The sequence below is a fragment of the Amblyomma mixtum genome, chromosome 10 (genome assembly GCF_055824585.1).
Source record: "Amblyomma mixtum isolate Tamu chromosome 10, ASM5582458v1, whole genome shotgun sequence".
NCBI classification, from domain to species: Eukaryota; Metazoa; Arthropoda; class Arachnida; order Ixodida; family Ixodidae; genus Amblyomma; species Amblyomma mixtum.
In genome coordinates this window covers 177380264-177399844 of record NC_143021.1, presented here as the reverse complement: position 1 = coordinate 177399844, position 19581 = coordinate 177380264, and the positions used below count along the sequence as shown (strand labels likewise).

Below are 19581 nucleotides of genomic sequence, written 5' to 3'. Positions count from 1 at the left end.
CATCCATCCATCCATCCATCTGTCCGTCCGTCCATCAAATTGCCTCGTGACCTTGACATATAGCCATAGTACTGCTCACGCATTACTCCTTCCTATTGCGTCTCAGTACAGTCTCGCTGCCTGGTTGATATAAGCTTTTTTTTTGGGGGGGGGGGGGGGCGACGCTTCGGAGTCATTGGGGGAAAGTGCCTTCACTCCAAAGTTGGTGGCGTTTCGGAAAACGAAGGCCCCGTTACTTTGAGAAGCAAGCACAGTGCTGCTAACGCAATACAAGTACTAACGCGATAGCATTACAGGCCTTGTTACCCAGAAAATCCGGCGTAGGCATTGTCGGCGTCGACGTTATCGGCGTTGTCGGCAAAACAAGGCGTAGGGTGGCCGCGGTGGCCATCTGCCGGAGAAGCAACCTAGGTGGGCCACCTAAGTCACGTGACTGACCTTCTGGCGTCATCAGAACCTGCCCAGAGGATTGGGAGCAAACTGACCACCATGGCAGGTGGCAGCTAATTAATGACTGATCGCGATTGATAGCTCGGGATGTGAAACTTGGGTCGCACAAGCCCCACCGGTTGCAGCGCCTGCCATCGCAAGACGGTGGCGAATCCCTTAACCGCTGCATCTTTGCGGAGGATTGGTGCGAGGACTCCCAGGGACCTATAATGCAAAATTGAGAATGACGAGTTCCGCATATATGGGCATTAACCCATTAACGCTATATATGGGCCGCCGCGGTGGCTCAGTGGCTATGGTGCTCGGCTGCTGTCCCGAAAGACGTGGGTTCGATCCCGGCCGCGGCGGCTGAATTTCTTTGGAGGAGAAATTCTAGAGGCCCGTGTACTGTGCGATGTAAGTGAACGTTAAAGAACCCCAGGTGGTCGAAATTTCCGGAGCCCTTCACTACGGCGTCTCTCATAGCCTGAGTCGCTTTGGGACGTTAAACCCCATAAACCAACCAACCAACCATTAACGCTATCGCGTCATACCCATAATGCGGAGCTTACGATTCCCTTCTAATTTTTCGCGGTCTTCTTGAGAGACGCCGTAGTGAAGGGCTCCGGAAATTGTGGTCGAAATTTCCGGAGCCCTTCACTACGGCGTCTCTCATAGCCTGAGTCGCTTTGGGACGTTAAACCCCATAAACCAACCAACCAATCATTAACGCTATCGCGTCATACCCATAATGCGGAGCTTACGATTCCCTTCTAATTTTTCGCGGTCTTCTTGAGAGACGCCGTAGTGAAGGGCTCCGGAAATTGTGGTCGAAATTTCCGGAGCCCTTCACTACGGCGTCTCTCATAGCCTGAGTCGCTTTGGGACGTTAAACCCCATAAACCAACCAACCAATCATTAACGCTATCGCGTCATACCCATAATGCGGAGCTTACGATTCCCTTCTAATTTTTCGCGGTCTTCTTGAGAGACGCCGTAGTGAAGGGCTCCGGAAATTGTGGTCGAAATTTCCGGAGCCCTTCACTACGGCGTCTCTCATAGCCTGAGTCGCTTTGGGACGTTAAACCCCATAAACCAACCAACCAATCATTAACGCTATCGCGTCATACCCATAATGCGGAGCTTACGATTCCCTTCTAATTTTTCGCGGTCTTCTTGAGAGACGCCGTAGTGAAGGGCTCCGGAAATTGTGGTCGAAATTTCCGGAGCCCTTCACTACGGCGTCTCTCATAGCCTGAGTCGCTTTGGGACGTTAAACCCCATAAACCAACCAACCAATCATTAACGCTATCGCGTCATACCCATAATGCGGAGCTTACGATTCCCTTCTAATTTTTCGCGGTCTTCTTGAGAGACGCCGTAGTGAAGGGCTCCGGAAATTGTGGTCGAAATTTCCGGAGCCCTTCACTACGGCGTCTCTCATAGCCTGAGTCGCTTTGGGACGTTAAACCCCATAAACCAACCAACCAATCATTAACGCTATCGCGTCATACCCATAATGCGGAGCTTACGATTCCCTTCTAATTTTTCGCGGTCTTCTTGAGAGACGCCGTAGTGAAGGGCTCCGGAAATTGTGGTCGAAATTTCTGGAGCCGTTCACTACGGCGTCTGCCATAGCCTGAGTCGCTTTGGGACGTTAAACCCCAATAAACCAAACCATCCTCTTTCCCGTTTCATTTCTATCTTTTTCGTGTTTTGTCCTCCTTTCTCTAGGAATGAAATGCTGTTCTTTTTTTTTTTCTTGCACGTGCTCGTTTGCTGGACCCTGAATATGTAAAATTATGCTTGAGAATAACACAACTCCATTCGCAACGGAAATTAGCCCATCAAAAGAATGACTTTGCTCTTTTTTTTTTAATGCTGTGTAGCTCATACATGACTTTTTTTTTTTACTCAGCTTTTGGAAAGTGTAGCCCTTTTATCCGTTCTGTGAAACACCCCAGAAAAACTGTTTTGGATGAACTTCATGAAAGTTTTCTTTTTTTTTACGCTTCTATGTCTTTTGGATAAAAGATAATTATTGTGTCACAGCTTTCGCGGGATTAAAATGACGCTTAAGGGTCAGCTTAAGTCTAACTTAATCTTCTGCCTTGGCTTCCCCTTGGCGTGCCGTTTTTTATCTCTTCACTTTTTGGCTTAGCGTTCGCTTAATGGCACCATAATTGATTCTTGCGCCTCTCTTTTTTCTGCAACCGGTTTACTTAGGAACAGCTTTTTCTCAATTATTCTATCCGCTACCTTTCACTTCCAACTTTTCCTGCATAAGCTCGTCAACGCTAGCAAAACATCTAAAGAGATGAGAGGTGTGCTCAACTAAGACATCGTTTCGACAAGGACGAAGGCAAACACTTAGCCAGGAAGAACATCGCACATCGAAGGGCCTTTTAATTTTTGACGAGCTTGTACTTTCGCGTAGTATTTAATCAGATTTGTGGGAAAATAGAAACTAAATAAAGTACTACAATGCAGCTCTGTTTCTAAGTAACTGATCACAACTGGTTTGGTTTGGTTTATTACGGTTTAACGCTTTTATGGACGGCATATAGTGAAGGGCTCCAGAAATTTCGACCACCCGGGGTTCTTTAACGTACACTTACATCGCACTGTACACGGGCCTTTAGAATTTCGCCTTCATCGAAATTCACCCGCCGTGGCCGCGGTCAAACCCGCATCTTTCAGGCCAGCAGCCGAGCGCCATAACCACTGAGCCACCGAGGCACAACAACTAAAGAAACATCTGAGGTAAGTAAAAAATAGATGAAAATAGAGGCCGGGTAATACGGGCTGGTTGGTTCAAGTTTAAGGATAAGAATGCAAGTGCTGTATGCAGGCGGGACATAAGAGAACGTGACAGAGAATTGCGTTGACTACAGTCGGAAACAAGTCAAGAAAAAAGCGGCCTTTCCTCGTCAAAGGATCCCTTCCAGCTAATGGCGTCGGCGGAATCCATTGAACGTGATAGTGTGAGTTGCGTGACAATGCAGGTAGTGTCCTGACAATGCAGGAGGGAGGCTATCTCTGACAATACAAAGAAGGGACTACCCCCTTTCATCTGCCACTCCCAGCCTTGTCACACTAGCAGGCTCATGGGAATCGGCCGACGCCATTGGCTGTCAGCGGTCCTTTGACAATGAAAAGCCGCTTTTTTCTTGAATTGTGCCCGACTTTAGCCATCAAGTGATTTATAGCGACAGGTGAGAAAGCAATATAAAGAAAGCGTGACGAACAAAAGTATTAAGGAAAGCCAAACAACAAGGAAACCTTCGAGGAATTATTTTCGGTCACTGATTAATATATGCACAATCCTGTAGGAAGCGAGCCACCGACGGACTGCTGATGCAAGTGTCACAAGTGTTGTGAATATGGTGTACGCCTCGGAAATTAGCCTAGGGATTTCAACTTTATAACTGGCGATCATAGTGGTCGGATTCAAAACTGCTTTACACTTTTTGCATTCAGCAAGAAGTGCAGCTGGATGATTTCTGTGAGGCTGATTATCTACATCTGTGGCGTGTTCACGCAGTCGATCGTTGATGAAGCTTCCCTCCTCCGATGTAAAACCGGCCACGCGACATCGGAATCGTATACACTACATCAACGCAACAGCCAGGAAACTTTTGGGGCCTTTTCTAAAAGCCTTTCCTTCCTCTTCCGTCCTCGCTCGATTGATAAAAGCTCAGATAGTTAGGCTTAAGCATTGCTGTTTTAAGGATAGTTGCCGGGCCAGTTGGTACATGATCACACCGTAAAACAGCGCGCTTACACGGGACGAAGAAAGAAGACACGCACACACACAGCGCTGAACTTACAACTGCATGGTTTATTGCATTGCTCGCAATAAATACCGGAAAGGAAAACAAAAAACAACCAAAGGAAGGCGGGGAGATATCCTCCTGTCGCATCATGTCGTCAAATGTTATTCAAGATATTTAATCTCTTTTCTTGTCAGTGCCATCGATGGAGTGCTAACGCATGACGCGCCTTTCCTGTCTATGATGAATGCTTCATATAGTTCACGTTTGTGCTGATGATTGTACCGCCTCAAAATCTGGCTTCGTCCAAGGTTAGGTGTGCAATGACAGGCAGATACGTGTTTTGCCAGCGTGCTGCCGTATCCCGTGCGGATGTTAATGGCGTGCTCTCGTAGACGGTCGTTTATGCAGCGCCCACTTTGGCCCACATAAGATGCGCCGCATGACAGCGGTATCTCGTAGATTATCTCCGTGTCACAGGTGGTGAACATTTTTTCATGTTTCTTACTGCACCGCGCTGGTTTTGGGGCATCTTCATTCACCATTCTGCAAAGCATATTGAGCTTTCTGGGTGCGGTTAGGACCAAGTTCACTCCAGCACGCCCTACTATCTTCTTCAACGAGTGGCTGATCCCGTGCAGATACGGCATAACAGCCATCTTCTCTCTTTCTTTGCGTGGCCTCATCGGGAGGCTAGATAGGCGTGTGTGTGCGTGTCTTCTTTCTTCGTCCCGTGTAAGCGCGCTGTTTTACGGTGTGATTGCTGTTTTCAACGCTACCCTCCGGAGGAAGATGGAATACGCGAAACTGCGTTCGCGAAGTGCATTAAACAATGGCTGAAGCGTCGCTGTATAGCTGCTGGGTTCAAGATACACTTCGCTGTAGACGCCATATGGCGCTGCATACACGAAATGGCGGTGACCCTGTCTCCACATTCGTGCCACATAAACGCAGTTTTACTGCGTGAATTATTTCTCGAGGTCACGGGGCATCTGCTGTGAGAACGCCCCACTCACATTGGCGTGAAGGAACTTTCGGCAGCCACCAATTAGCCTGCAATGCGGGAAAGCACAGCCTCCTCCCGCCACAGCCTATAGATCATCCGCCCACCTCCAGAAGCGTCTATCTACTACACAGTGACGTCAGCGCGAGGCAATGGAAGCATGCACTACATCAGCGGTACTAGTAGGACCATATTTCAAGGTGACAGTCTGGCGGCAATAACAGCCTTGAGTGAAAGAAATGCGATCAGCGCCCCAAGCGGTGGAGAGAGCTTCTAGTGTTCTTAGTTCCAAAACCTACAGAACTACAGACCTGCACAAATGGCCCTGCTTAAGCGCGCATGTTCTAGTTCATGCCTTTTGCCGCCAGGATAAAAACATTACGGGCGGAGTGGCGGCAATATATACCTGTTCAGAAAATGGCCTCCTCCATCATTTTATTTCAAACAAGGCAGCTTTGTCATTTGTCCACGTAATCATTATCATAGATTTATCTATGCAAGGCGCGGCATGCCAACGAAAAGAAAGCGAACAAAATGGAAGTCGTTTTTTATACTCTTTCAGAGCGAAAAAAGTCGTTAATATGGCTATTTTCATTGCTGATGTTAAGAGAGCAGAGAAAGACAAAACAAATTTATTAAGTAGCATGCACAAATTGGCAGACGATGATGATGATCACAGCAAACGAACAAGTCATTCGAGCGCCCTTAACGTCCAAAAAGCTAACTAAAGTTGGCGCACGATGCTCCATAGGACCCCGCCATGTGTGCATGCAGGTATGTAGTTCAGTAGGTCTTGCTTGGTTCGACAGACAATTTACTGTTGACGCATGCGCACCACGCGAAGAGTGCGTGAGCATGACGCACTGAGCCCCCAAAATGCGTCCGGGGCTTGCTTGCTCAGTTCTGCGTTTTGATAGCACGAGGTTACAGCGATGTGAACGCCGTACAAAGCGACTGTGGAAAACGTGGCGAGAGCCCGGCGCGCTTGGCGAGCGGAACCACAGCGTTTTCTGCGCCAGCGATAGAGAGAAAGATAACGGCGGCAGTTGCTAACGCATAATTGGTGCGTCACGCTGTGTGATCATTTCGTTCGTTTTAGCGCATGAGTACTACTACACACGGTTCCAACCAGGAATCGTGTGCGAAGCTTCGGAGTAACTCGGGTAAGCTCGGGTTAGTTCGGAAGAGCGTCGCGCTAGCTGTAGCCAATGGGAGGAGGGCGTCGCGCTAGCTCTAGCCAATGGGAGGAGGAGGGCGTCGCACCAGCTGTAGCCAATGGGAGGAGGGCGTCGCGCCAGCTGTAGCCAATGGGAGGAGGGCGTCGGGCCAGCTGTAGCCAATGGGAGGAGGGCGTCGCGCCAGCTGTAGCCAATGGGAGGAGGGCGTCGGGCCAGCTGTAGCCAATGGGAGGAGGGCGTCGCGCCAGCTGTAGCCAATGGGAGGAGGGCGTCGCACCAACTGTAGCCAATGGGAGGAGGGCGTCGCGCCAGCTGTAGCCAATGGGAGGAGGGCGTCGGGCCAGCTGTAGCCAATGGGAGGAGGGCGTCGCGCCAGCTGTAGCCAATGGGAGGAGGGCGTCGCGCCAGCTTCGCTGAGTGGAGAGAGGGTGTGAATATGAAGAGCGAGAAATGCGGTCGCGTACATGCAGATCCCAGAAAGAAGAAGCGAAGAATGAACACATGCTTTCGCAAGTCTACTCAGACTATGTTAAAACTCCGCCTTTTTTTTTTCTGTACAACAATTAAACCGCGAAAAATGGTGCGTTGGATGAAGTTTTTACCTTAGAAGCTGCAAATACATGACAGGAATTTTTTTTTCAGTTCGCTATTCTCTCACCATGGGTTGAGAAGATGTTATAATATAGCGCAATCCCAATGAAATGTGCTGCAGTTCTTTGGGACACATCGAATAAAGAAACTGAGCATCCTTGGTACCACAAACACCGGTTATATTTTCGTGGCATTAACCACCTTTGTGGCAAAGCTAGAAGCTATCAGAGGTCGGCAGAGCTGCCGCTCACGTAGCTAGCTGTGATCGCCGTTATATGTGATATTTGCTTGGCCTAACAGAGCAATTAACGTACCCATATGGGATATGTAAACGCAATACAGAGAAGTATAATTTACAGTGGTTTTGCTAACCCCCGATTTACGATTGTACTTTATTTAACCTACGTAAAAACTCTCATAAATTTATTGAAATTAAAATATAACTTAATTTCATAAAAATAATTCGTGAATATTACCGGCTGCTTCTTATTATGGCGTTCCTCATAGCCTGAGTCACTTTTTTGGTGACTCAGGCTATGGTGACTCAGGCTGAGTCACTGAGTAACTTTGGGAGGTTAAACCCCATGAAATAAAACTAACTGTTCAACATCGGCAGAGACACCGAACCAAAATCCTCTAATCACTCTTTCTTTTCTTCCTATAAGCGCAGTTCGGGTTTCCACAAAGATTTGAGACCGCTAGTGAGTCCTTTCCTTTTCAGGAAACCAATTTTAATTTTCATTTCTACTTTTACCCAAATTGGCCTCCACTACCTATTCAAAGTATGTATCGAGACTACCGTGTTCGTCTGTCCGGATTTTTAAAATTTCTGCTCTAAAACTACTGCCTTAATCAAGAGCAAACATCGCTTACAAGGTAGTATATTATGTCTGCGTTCTTTGAGATGTAATTAACCGTTGGTACTTGCTTGAATTTTCTGAACCTTTGGCGAAAGTGCTGCCGGCTGCGTACGCATTCTTCCCTAAGGCGAGCCGAGCAGGGAATCTGACTGGCTGCGCTATCTACCGGATCGCGAGGCAAACGAAGACCCGGATCACTGGATTTGCGAGTAGCGCGCTTGCTTGAAAGATGCAGACGTCTGCTCGTTGAAGTTTGTATCACTAGGAAGAGACATCGCGTCCCTTACTAAAACACCAGAGTGAAAATGGGACATCAATAATACGCACACTCTAATAAATGAATTTTCGTCGCTTCTGTTCCCACAAGGTTTCCAGTGTCGTCTGTGCGGTCCCATCTATTTGGTTGGTTTATTGGGTTTAAAGGGATCCTGATTTTGATGGCCATGTTCGGATTTTAATGATTGTAAAGGATTATGATGGTCGTATTCTAAAGCAAGAAGTGTGTACATGTGGTCTTTGTGAGTATTTGGCCAAATTTCAAAGCTGTGCGTGAACTCCATAGTTTACAAATAATTTGGAAAAATTGCTGCATGCAACCGATTAGGGTGACACCTCACCGCGTATTTTTAGCCGCCCCTACCCTGATGACAAGGGGCAATCTGGACAAGCCTTCTTATTCGGTGTGTCCAACTGATGTAGGCGGAACGGGGCGCGGCGGGATGCAGTCCCAACCTGTTTTCTTTTTTTTTTCTGCCGCCTCCGAATGTACGAATAGAGAGGGTGTGTGTGTGTGTGGGGGGGGGGGGGGGGGGTAGATGAGGAGCGTTCTTATAATCGCTGATATCGTCGGTGTTATTGGCGCTATAGCTTAATTTTTTTTTCCTGAGAAAATACCGATCGCTCGGGTGGTTTTCATAACCTCCGTAAATACCAATTAAATGCACCTTTAAAGGTCAACTCCAGTGTTTTTTTGTACTCCCACAAATTTTACTAAACCTTTCAGGTAAGTTCGCCGCAGTTTCCTGGTCATTTGTGCCAAATTTCGCAGCCGGGCAACGTCTTGATGCAGCGCAAATTAATTTTAAAAGTTTAAATTTCAGGGCTTCAGTCGAGGCGATTTCTACGGGCAACCTTGCATGCGTGCCGTCACAGGTTGGCATGCTCGTTGATATTCGCTCTGCATTGCTGAAGGACAAAATTTCGCGCTTGATTTCGGTAAATTCAGACAAATAATGACCCAAGCTGTCGCTTAACGTCGCCAGTTTAGCCAATCAACGCGCACACGATAAGTTTTGGGACTGCATTCGTGACGTCATAAGTTTATGTCGTGACGTCATAGTATAGACGAAACCCAGTTTCTGTTTCGGTTTCCTAGCTTTTGCCGTTTTAAAATATTTCTACTTGGTATTTCGAAAAATGGTTTTTTGCGCCGGAGGGACGGGACTCTAAAGATTGCGTTGCCATTATCAATTCGCAATGTTAAATAAAAAGCGGAGTTGCCCTTTGACGTCCATAAACTGCATGTGGGCTATGTGGAACTACGTCATGGAAGCTTCCGGAATAATTTCGACCACCAAGGTTCTTTGACGTGCACTGATACTGCGCAGGAAACGGACGTTCATGCCTTTCACTTCTGTCAATGTGCTATCATATTACGTTGATGACACTCCCCAAGTCGGAAAAGTACGAAATGGCAGTGAGTAGAGGTGTGCCCTGGATGTCTTAGGCCATGTTCCTACACACCGAAGTGTTCTCCGGCGGCGTCAATATATTAGCAACCTCTCCGCACACGCTCTGAACACCGACGTCCTAATGACGTCTGCGACGACTTCTGCGCACGCATCCTCAATGCATTGTTTCAGTTGAATACAGCCTGGCGCTCGGCTACGGCTGTATACTCGGGTTTTCAACTAACCCCGTAGAAGGTAGTTGCACAGAGTGATGGTTTGGTTTATTGGGGTTTAACGTCCCAAAGCGACTAAGGCTATGAGAGACGCCGTAGTGGAGGGCTCCGGAAATTTCGACCACCTGGGGTTCTTTAAGGTGCACTGACATCGCACAGTACACGGGCCTCTAGAATTTCTCCTCCAAAGAAATTCCAGCCGCCGCGGCCGGGATCGAACCCGCGTCTTTTTGGTCATCAGCCGAGCACCATAACCACTGAGCCACCGCGGCGGCGTTGCACACAGTGAGGTCGGGTGAACGGGGAATCCATGATATATTGGACAGGCCTCTCCTCATCCACATTACCGGGAAAGTTTTGTCGTGCCAGTTGTGGAAGCTTGAGCGTAGTAAACCAGAGAACCGTCCTGATGAAATACACAGACCTCCTTCTGTATACGTCTCTCCTCCAGTTCGATAAAAAAACTTAGGTTCGAGCATTTCCAAATATGACTCTGCTGCCACTGTGTATTCAAGACAAAAAAAAAGACTGATGAGTCCTGCTCGCCGCGGTGCGCGACTAGACATTTCTTGTCGAAAAAATTCTCGGGTTGCTTTGAGCACAAAACCATACGTTCTGCTTGTTCACTCTGCCGTCAAGATGGGAAGCGGCTTCGTCTGTGAATAGCAAAAAATGGGAGAGGACGCTTAAAATCCGCCTTAAGGGTATTACGCGATAGCGTAATGGGTTAATTCCCATATATGCAGAAGGTCATTCTCTAGTTTACATAATAGATCTCTGTGAGCCCTCACACCTCTCCTGGAGCAGTGGTGCAGGGGTTAAGCGATGCGCCACTGCCCTGGGGTGGCAGGTGCTCCGAGCAGTGGGCTTGTGCGGGACAGGTTGCTCTTCCCGAGCGACCAATGATTATTGACTGCCTCCTGCTACGGTGGAGCAGTTTTCTCTCTACCCGGTGGGTACAGTGTGATGGAGCTTCCAGGTCATATGATTTAGGTGGCCCAACTGCCTCTTAGGTTGCTCTTTGGGGACAACCTTAAACGCTACCGTTACAAACTCAAGATGTCCCCCGGTGGCTACCTGGCTATCCTCACCTGCTCCGCGTGACAGAAGACAAGGCGATGGTCCCTGTTATTTTTTCACTGCTCTTTCACGGATAGCATCATGCATGGCCTTTGCTTTTCAGCGCGTGACTAACCGTTGCCGGAGGTACTCCGAATAACAGCGCACCGTGCGACAGCTGTGGGTCGGATGAAAATGCCTCTTCAAGGGCATCTGCAATGCTGCGATGCGTTTTGTTGTTGTCGTTGTTAATGTAGCCTTTGAAAGAATGGCACATACCCACACTGGGGGATCGGCCAAGAATCGGGAGGTAAAGGTTGCTATTCACCTGTACATAGCTTCTTGCTTCGAAGGTTTTCTTCCAGCTCAGCATGGACTGTTCAGAGTGAGGACGACGGCCAACTTCAAATTTTCTGCGCACGCAGCGAAATGAGTAAGGTAAGAGGAGCCCCGACACAGCCGCAGCATTCTCGCTCGTTTAATACACCGGCATATCACCACACTCGTCATGAACACAATATGTGATACACCGACAAAGCTAGCCATTCCTGCAAGGATAGAGAGAAACAGCTGGAAGTCGTCGGAAAAGATTCGACTGTCGAAGCCATCGACACCGGAAACAATATCAGAACTCAAGCGACGAATTAGCTTTTATTAGTGTGTGCAGTGCTACTGATGTTACATTTTCACTGCGGTTTTTAGTAACAGAAGCGATAACTCTTCCTTGCGGTATCAATTTCAACGAGCAAGCGATAGAATCTTCAAAGCAAGCGCGCTACTCGCCATGCGGCGGTCGTCTGCCTCGTCATCCGGCAGATGGCGCAGCCTGTCAGGTCTTTTCGCGCCTCGAGGCGCCCTAGGTATCCCTAGGTCTTTTGCTCGGCTCATCTTTGCCAGAACTGAACGCATTCAGCAACTACCGATGTTCAGCGGGATCTCAAAGGAGGTGGACAATGGTACGCTGCCTTGTGAGGGGTGTTTGCTCTCGACTGGCCAAGCAGTTCACGTATATGATTTTTTTTTTTCTTTTTAATCCAGACCACGATGGAAGAATGATCCAGACCATCCAGACAGCTACCTCTACCGCCATCTCTGTTTCACCGCAGGCTTTCCGCAGTTTCTACAGAAGATTCTCGCTCATTTCAAGGGCGACAGATGGCGCGGCCAGTACAAGAACCTGCCATACATGCTGCCATACTTCTAATTTTTGCGTCGCTGTCACGGTGTAAGGATATATTTGTGGCCGCTGCGCTCAATGCCGACTTCCGATTAAATTTAACCGAGTCAGACAAGCTCGCACTAAACAAAACTGATCACCACAAAATATATGCCACCTCTCTGAGAAATTTCAGCCTGAACAAGCCAGTGATTTAGCTGAGAGAAGCCCCTTGTTTCGGGTACTCAGGCTAAAGTCCCTTTATGAGCTTTTCTAAAAAAAAAAAGCTAGGGGCTTTAGCTCAGGAAGCCTTTCCGAAAACTGTGCCTGTCGTCGACACCAGTACTTTAGTGATTACGAAAAATCAGGCAAGCACCAATGTTTATTTACATCTCAAAGAACATAGGCAATAATATGCTACCTTGTGAGCGACATTTGCTCTTGACTAGGCCGGTAGTTGGTGCGCAGGAATTTCTCAAAATTCGTACAGATAAATACAGATGTGTGAGCACTACCCAACAGTAGCGGCTTTCTAGCTTTGGAGGCTGTCAATCACACAAGAAAATACCCGAATTAAACTGTAGCTTTTGCCATTCTTTGCTTTGACTGGCATCATGTAAACGAACGAATGCTCTACCAGTGAAATTATTCGCAAAAACAAAATTTAAAAGAGTTATTTTCCACTTGATGCAGTAATATCTTCTAACACCTTATTCAATATTAGTTCATAAATAATTTGCTATGTTGATAACTGTAAAAGGCTTTTACCAACTCTTACTCTTTTTCGTCAGAGGGCGCATACTATCCTTCCAACACAGCGGGCAATTTGTTCAGCTGAGCCCTCATCTTCACACGCGTTGACTTAATATGGCGGCCACCACGCTTGAAATGTGCATCGCGTTGCGACAGCAGTTGCGCTGCTATCGCTCCTCAGGTTTTGCTTCTGTTTACTCGGGTTATCACATGCCGCTGTGCCATCCCCCTTCACACAGCTGAGCGTCGTCCCTGCGCGTAGTTCGGCGGTGTTCAAAGACGGCTCCTTTGATCGCTCTTATCGCCGCGAGTGGCTGCTCTTCATCAGGGTCGGTTTCGCATGGGCTCAAAACGCCAACGGAGTTCATCCCAGACTCCGTTAACAGTGAGGACACTTGACGGAAACTCGAAACCGTCGTCGACTGCGGAAAAAGACATGGCGTCGTCCGGCACATATCAGCGCATCACCGCCGTCAACGTGGGCCCGCCGAGGCACGTCGAAGAAGAACCCAGCGAGAGCTCAGCCGAGATGGAGCGACTCGCCTTGGACTGCCTCTTCCTCCGGCGGTTCCGCAGGCTCGCCAGCATCGTGCTGTCAAACGCCGCCGCTGTGCTGGTGATGCTCGCACTCCTGACCCTTTCCGTCGCGTACGAAGTGATCGTCTATCAGGTGGGGCTCACGACTAGTCAGTACTACGTCGTGCTCGGCAAAAAAGACTGGTGGGGCTTTATAAACCAAACCGCTTTCTGCCTCGGGCTTATCGCGCTCGTGGCTTGTATAAAGAGCTCCAAGACGTACGTTTCGAGCACTGTCACGGTTCAGTGGCGCCAGCTACTCACCAAGCGCCTTCAGGAGCTGTACTTTTCGCGCAAGGTCCACTACCGCGTGAACGTGGTCGAAACGAGCATCGACAACCCGGACCAGCGCATCACCCAGGATGTGGATCGGTTGTGCCAAGTGCTCAGCGACATCGTGCCCACCTTGCTTATATCCCCCTTCACGATAGGTTACTACAGCTACCAGTCCTTCAGTGTCGCCGGATTCATCGGCCCGCTAGCCGTTTTCGTCTACTTTATCATCAGTACAATTGTCAGCAAGCTCCTCATCACCCGAGTCGTGCCCAGTGTGTACGAGTTGGAGAAGCAGGAAGGTCGCTTCAGGTACAAGCACGCTCAAATCAGGGCGAACTCTGAGTCGGTCGCATTCCTGGATGGGGAGTTTGCAGAGCTGGATTCGACGGAGGGACACCTGGTTGAATTGGTCAGAGCGCAGCAGTCCGTCTACAACCGCCAGTTCCCACTCAATCTTGGTGTCTACTTCACAGATTATGCCGGCAGCATCCTGAGTTTTCTCATCATAGCAGTCCCGCTTTTCACTGGAGAGTATGATCACATCTCAACCGCTGACCTCAGTGGGATCATCAGTAAAAACACGTTTGTCTCCATGTATCTGATCAGCTGCTTCAGTAAGCTGGTTGACCTCTCTAGTGGGATTTCAACTGTGGCCGGGAATACACACAGGATTTCTGTTCTCTTGGAAAGGATGGAAGCTATAAACAAAGAAGATGAACTTTCAGAAAACTTGAAGAAAAACAAGCGGCCTCAGGATGATGGAGACGATGGTGACAAAGGTATATGTCTTGGCCAAAGTTTTTTTCTTAACGTAACCTTTACAAGGCTGCACTACACTGGTATGCTGTGTGTTGATAGGCACGATTAGTCATGCGGCATAGTTAATGCTCATTATAGTTTAATTACTTTTTTTCAATGCCAGTAATGTAGCTTTAAATGATCCCTTTCGATAGTTAGTTTAGAGTGCTTTGTGATGCGTTTCTTGATGTGGGAATATCACTTATGTAATAAGCTGGGAAGCTTTCTGCTTTCGAATTTCGTGGCAATAGCAGCACTTCAAGCAAGCTACTGAAGAGGCATTAAATTATGCACTAATATGGTGCCTATGTATAGAGTCATTGGGGACAAATCAAAGTTGGCCTGAATCAATAGACTGCCATGGTGTTAAGATAACGGGGTTACTTTCACCGAAAATAAAGCTTCTTTAAGCTAGAAAAGGCCGAAAAATTTAATGTAGGTGTCATCTTTACCTGCTGTTGTTCCAAGCAAACTGCATTAATGTCAATGCAGTGTTTCTTTCTAATATCTGAGGCTAGGGCACACTGGGATTCATTTCTAGTCAGTGATGAGGGTGTTCTTTTTCTCATTGATGTCATCAGTATGAATCGTGTCAGGGAAAAAATATTCTACTTTTAAATTCAATTTACACATATATAAATGCGTTTTTTTCTCATTTAACAAACAACAATGTCGTCTCTAGAAGCCCGAATGTTTTTTACGGGGAAAAAAATTTTTGAAAGTTGTTCTCAGTGTACCTTTAAATCACTTCTTTCTGTGCTGCTATCAGATTAGCTGCTTTTGAAACGTTTCCTGATCAAAGCAAATTTAAAAAATGGCAAGAAGTTTAGGGATCACTAACACAACTGTTCGTGCAACCAGTGGGCAAACCTTTTTGTGAGTTGTCCCACTTAATTGCCTGAAAGATTAGATAAAACTGAATGCAGGACATTTCTAGAATTCTGAATGAATATGGTGCTAAACTGACCTTGACTGAAGTCTTCTCAACATAAGATTGTGCTTCTTGATGAGCATATCACCACAGTGTATCGTGATTCTGTTTCATTTTGCAGAAGTGGTGCCACACTTCACCCTGAAGAATGTCACCTATGGGAGTCCATATGACGACAACATCTTTGTCGAGGGCCTCACCCTTGAACTGGGTCCCCCTATGAGTGTCTTCGTCACAGGGCCTAGCAACAGCGGCAAGACATCCCTGCTTAGGATTCTGAAAGGCCTGTGGTCCCCATCGTCGGGTGCGGTTGTCAGAGAGCCCAGCGGTTCCCTGTTTCTGCCACAAGTGACGTGGTTCGGCACTGGCAGCCTCAGATCTCAGCTCTACTATCCGTACACACCGCCGAAGACGACACCACATGAAGAGGGTGAAATATGGAGGTAAGAAATTTGTATCCTTACTTTGAATGCAAGGCAGACTGGTTGCTGCTTGACAGCTTAGTTCCTCAGATGACCTAGTGCAACCTAGTTCAAGAGGGGCGGGGAGATGGTCAGCTGTCAATGAAAAATTTTTTTTTTTCGGAAACCATGGAAAATTGTAGCTTTTTAGGTGCAGAAAGCCCTAGAAAAGCCCTAGAAAGTGTATGTCCAGCAGCTCACTCATGCATGGTGCTGCTCTTGTGTATGGTACACAGAGTAAGCAGTTAGTTTCTGAACTGTCTCCAGTTTTTCTTTGCAAGGTGCAGCGGGCAGATCCCTAGATGCAGCATTTTTTATTTATTCACTCTCAGTTCCACATTCATACGCCAAAAGGGGCATGTGCCCCCCCCCCCCCCCCCCCCCCAATCAGTATGTGTGATAACCTTTCTAAAGGCGCCCTCTGCAGGCTACAAGGTGCAGGTTTTCACAGTGACCTGTGCAGGAGGCAGCTTCCACTGTTTCCATGTGGTTTTCTTGCTCTGTCCACTTTTGAATCTGTAGTACCGCCAACACAGCCTGTCGTTCTTCTTTGAAACGATTTCAGTGGCAGCCCGTCATTGTAAACACAAGGCATATCTGAGCCTATGCTGAATGTGATGGCAATGCGAGCTTTTCTCACCATGTTTCTAACAGTCTAAAGAATGCATGTGCAGGTTGTGCACTAGTACAGTTACAACACTTTTACACCTGGGAAAGCGATTTTCACAGTTACATGAAAAGTAGGGGCGTGATACGACTCAGAGAACGCTGGGATCGCATTGCATTTCATATGCGCAGTCCGTCGTCATAGTTCACAACAGAATGTCTAGGGAGAAGCTAAGGAATTGATACTGGAAAAAACATTACAATCATGTTTCATTGCATAAGACTGTGTGTCATTGGGTGCATGCTTGTCCCTCATTTAGCAGCATTGACAGGGAATTGAGACCAGTGAAAACCAAAGAAAGCTGTTTCTCATGTTTACTTCCTAGAAGAATTTCTCTCAGAGGCATGGGTAATTGTCTGCCTTTTCGTTGCTGCTTATGCTCGGACGTGCCGTTTTGCGCTGCAATGCAATTCCATGGGCAGTTTTACCGGTGCGACGAGAGAGCAGAAATTGTTTGTTAAGAATAGGGGCCTAAAGCAGTGAGAACCGGGTGACACAGCAAAGGTGCTTACAATGCAAGAGTTCTTTCAATTTATAGGGATGCCAACAGCAAATAGGCTTGCACTCAAGTGCTGTTTCGATAGAACTCATGCACTTCAGGCATTTTGTTTTGTGGGTGTTAGTAAACAAAATGTCGGGTTCTGCTCTTTAAATTTATCGTTATCTCATATAAAGGGTTCGCCTAAACCTAGACGTGTTCTATTTGGTATTTTGGTTTTCAGCATTGCCTTACTGCTACAGAACATAGTCAGAGCTGCTTACTTCATGCACTTGCTGTCTATCAAGGGGTACTGAGGTCAGCTCCATGCAGCTTTTTTCTCAGCAAAAATTGATTCTATGGCTCTTTGTGGCCAGGTTGATGCTTGTTAGCAGCAGAAGATATCTTTATTGCTGAGAAAATTGTATTTAAAAATTTTGCCACCTCTCAATTAAGATGCGTAATGTCAGGACTGTAAGGACTCAGGAATGTAAGGACTCCATGGCCACTATTTGGAAATTAATGGCGGTGTTGCCTGGCCTCAGAGATCCTCACGAAAGTTGTCTTGACACACCGGGCTCCCTCAAGGCAATGGCGTTGACCATTTGTTGTGATGTCATGCTTAGTCCTCTAGCGTGACATTGCAGGTGACCGAGAGGCGCTTCCATGAAATGGGATTACCCACTACCTAATGAGAACTAGTTCACGCTATTGGCCCGGGGGCCTCCTTTGAGGGCATTCGCCTTGAGCTGTATCCAGCTATAGGTCTGCCATGGAGTTCCAACCACTGATAAAGTATGCAGGCCATTTTCAGAAATCAGTGTGCTCAGCAGCTGTTTAGCAGCAGTAACAGATGACGTGCACACTGTGAAGAAATGCTCACCCGGAGCATTGTTAGTTCCAGTGATGGTCACGCTGTCCAGTGAGCACATGTACTGAGCTGTGAAAGTGACCTTGGTTTAAAAATGTTGAGCAGCATACCTACTTCATACACCCCACCATGAAAATGGCCTATTCGTGCAGGTGTCTTTGTGCAAAGAATCTTAGTTGGATTAAGTCATTTGGCACCCCATCTAACATGTGTATTTTAATGCTAAGTTTACATGTGGTAAAGAGCAATGGTTGGCTTGTGGGAAAAGAGTTGGAAGCAATATGTATTGGTTGTGATGAAACACACCTTCTTAGCTAGACCAGCGACACCAATGGCCGATGATATTGCGTTGGTGGTGGCATCATTTGTGACATTGCTCTCAACATTGCAGCTGTTGTAGAGAGCGCTGCAACTGCAGTGAGGTGGCATCTGGGGCCTTGCACCTACTTTCAGTGATGAGAATTGATCGCTGACATACGCTCTCTTATCTGTCTAACAGACATATTTGTGGTATCGTGCATTGTTGTCCACGCGTTATCTTCCTTTGCCTTTTATCTCCATGTTTGTGTGTGCACTTATCTTGTGCTCCCACCAGCCATTCCTGTGAGGTGTTTCATTGTTTTTGCCCTTGTTACTCCTTTCTCAAACTTCGCTTCTTCCGGTTCGTTTTTTGCTCCTTGTGCTTTCCCTGTTTTCTATCTCCTCATGTTGTAGTACAGTGGAATAACGCCAGTTTTTATCCATGGGCCCATTAGTTCCCATTCTACCAAAGGGCTGGCGGCGGTACCATATTTTCTTCACTCACTTAAAAAACACACCTCCTACAAAACTTCACCGGCGCTGCGACGAGGAACAAAGACAGAGAAGGAAGGTCAAGGACAAGCGCTAACAACTGAAAGTTTATAAGTAAATTTTATGCCATGGATGTTCAGTGGCTATCGTGTTTGGCTGCTGGGCCCAGTGTTTTAGTGGGCAACGTTGTCACCTGTTAAAAAGCCAAGGCAGTAGAAATCAGTCCAGAGCCCACTGCTACAGCACCTCTCATGTCCCAGGTGCAGCTTTGGCAAGTTAAGTCCCTCATACGATACCCTTCTCTTAGCACCTAGTGCTCTTTTTGTGCTTTGGATTTCAAGAACTTAATTTCACTGGTGTGATTTCTGCAGCCTGTATACATGACTGTGTGATTTATCAATGAACTTTTGGTGTGCCATTCGGATACGAAGCTGCCTTACCTCATTTGGCACCCTGTGCAAACCTGTGCTATAGATTAAACTGAAGAATTCTTGCTTTGCATGCCTTTATTCTTTCCTTTGTGTTTTTGCTGTTTGCATAGCCTTGATCGCAATAACATAGCTGTGACAGCAGTGGCCTTCAGTTTTCATTTCAAGCTGCTGAAGCGCCGATAGAATAGTCTGAGTAAAAGTGTATTCACTGATGGGTTTATGTCTAATGAAATGTTCCTTAATTCGGACTTTGGCATTTGTGGTGTGTAAGAAGCCAATGACTCCGTGTGGCTGATGTCAAGCGTACAGTCCAATATGTTGGAGTAATACTTGTAGATTTGAACGCTTCTTTGATGTTCTCCAGCACATTCTTTTCCATTGTATCAGTTATTTCAGTCTAGATTTTTTTTTCTCGCACTGGTCTGCAACATTCTGGCACAGCCCACGTCTCAAGTGCTCCTTTGTGACCTTGTCTCATTGATCAAGCAGCTTGACTATTCAGTGACAGCCGTTCTAAAGAGCCTTGAAATGCCAAGGAGCACTTGAAGAGAAAAAGTATCCTCTTGATCAGCTACTCTACAACACTCTTCCATGC

General features: G+C 47.1%; 1 protein-coding gene across 1 annotated transcript in view; it reads left to right on the top strand.

Moving 5' to 3' along the window:
- Positions 1-12786: 12786 nt before the first annotated feature.
- The window catches only part of LOC149327849 (lysosomal cobalamin transporter ABCD4-like), a 29783-nt gene continuing 22988 nt past the window's right edge, over positions 12787-19581 (top strand). Inside the window, exons 1-2 of the mRNA XM_089563612.1 lie at positions 12787-14336; positions 15408-15729. Coding sequence (XP_089419738.1) covers positions 13046-14336; positions 15408-15729 — 1613 coding nt within the window. The 5' untranslated portion in view covers positions 12787-13045. The remainder of the gene's footprint in view (positions 14337-15407; positions 15730-19581) is intronic.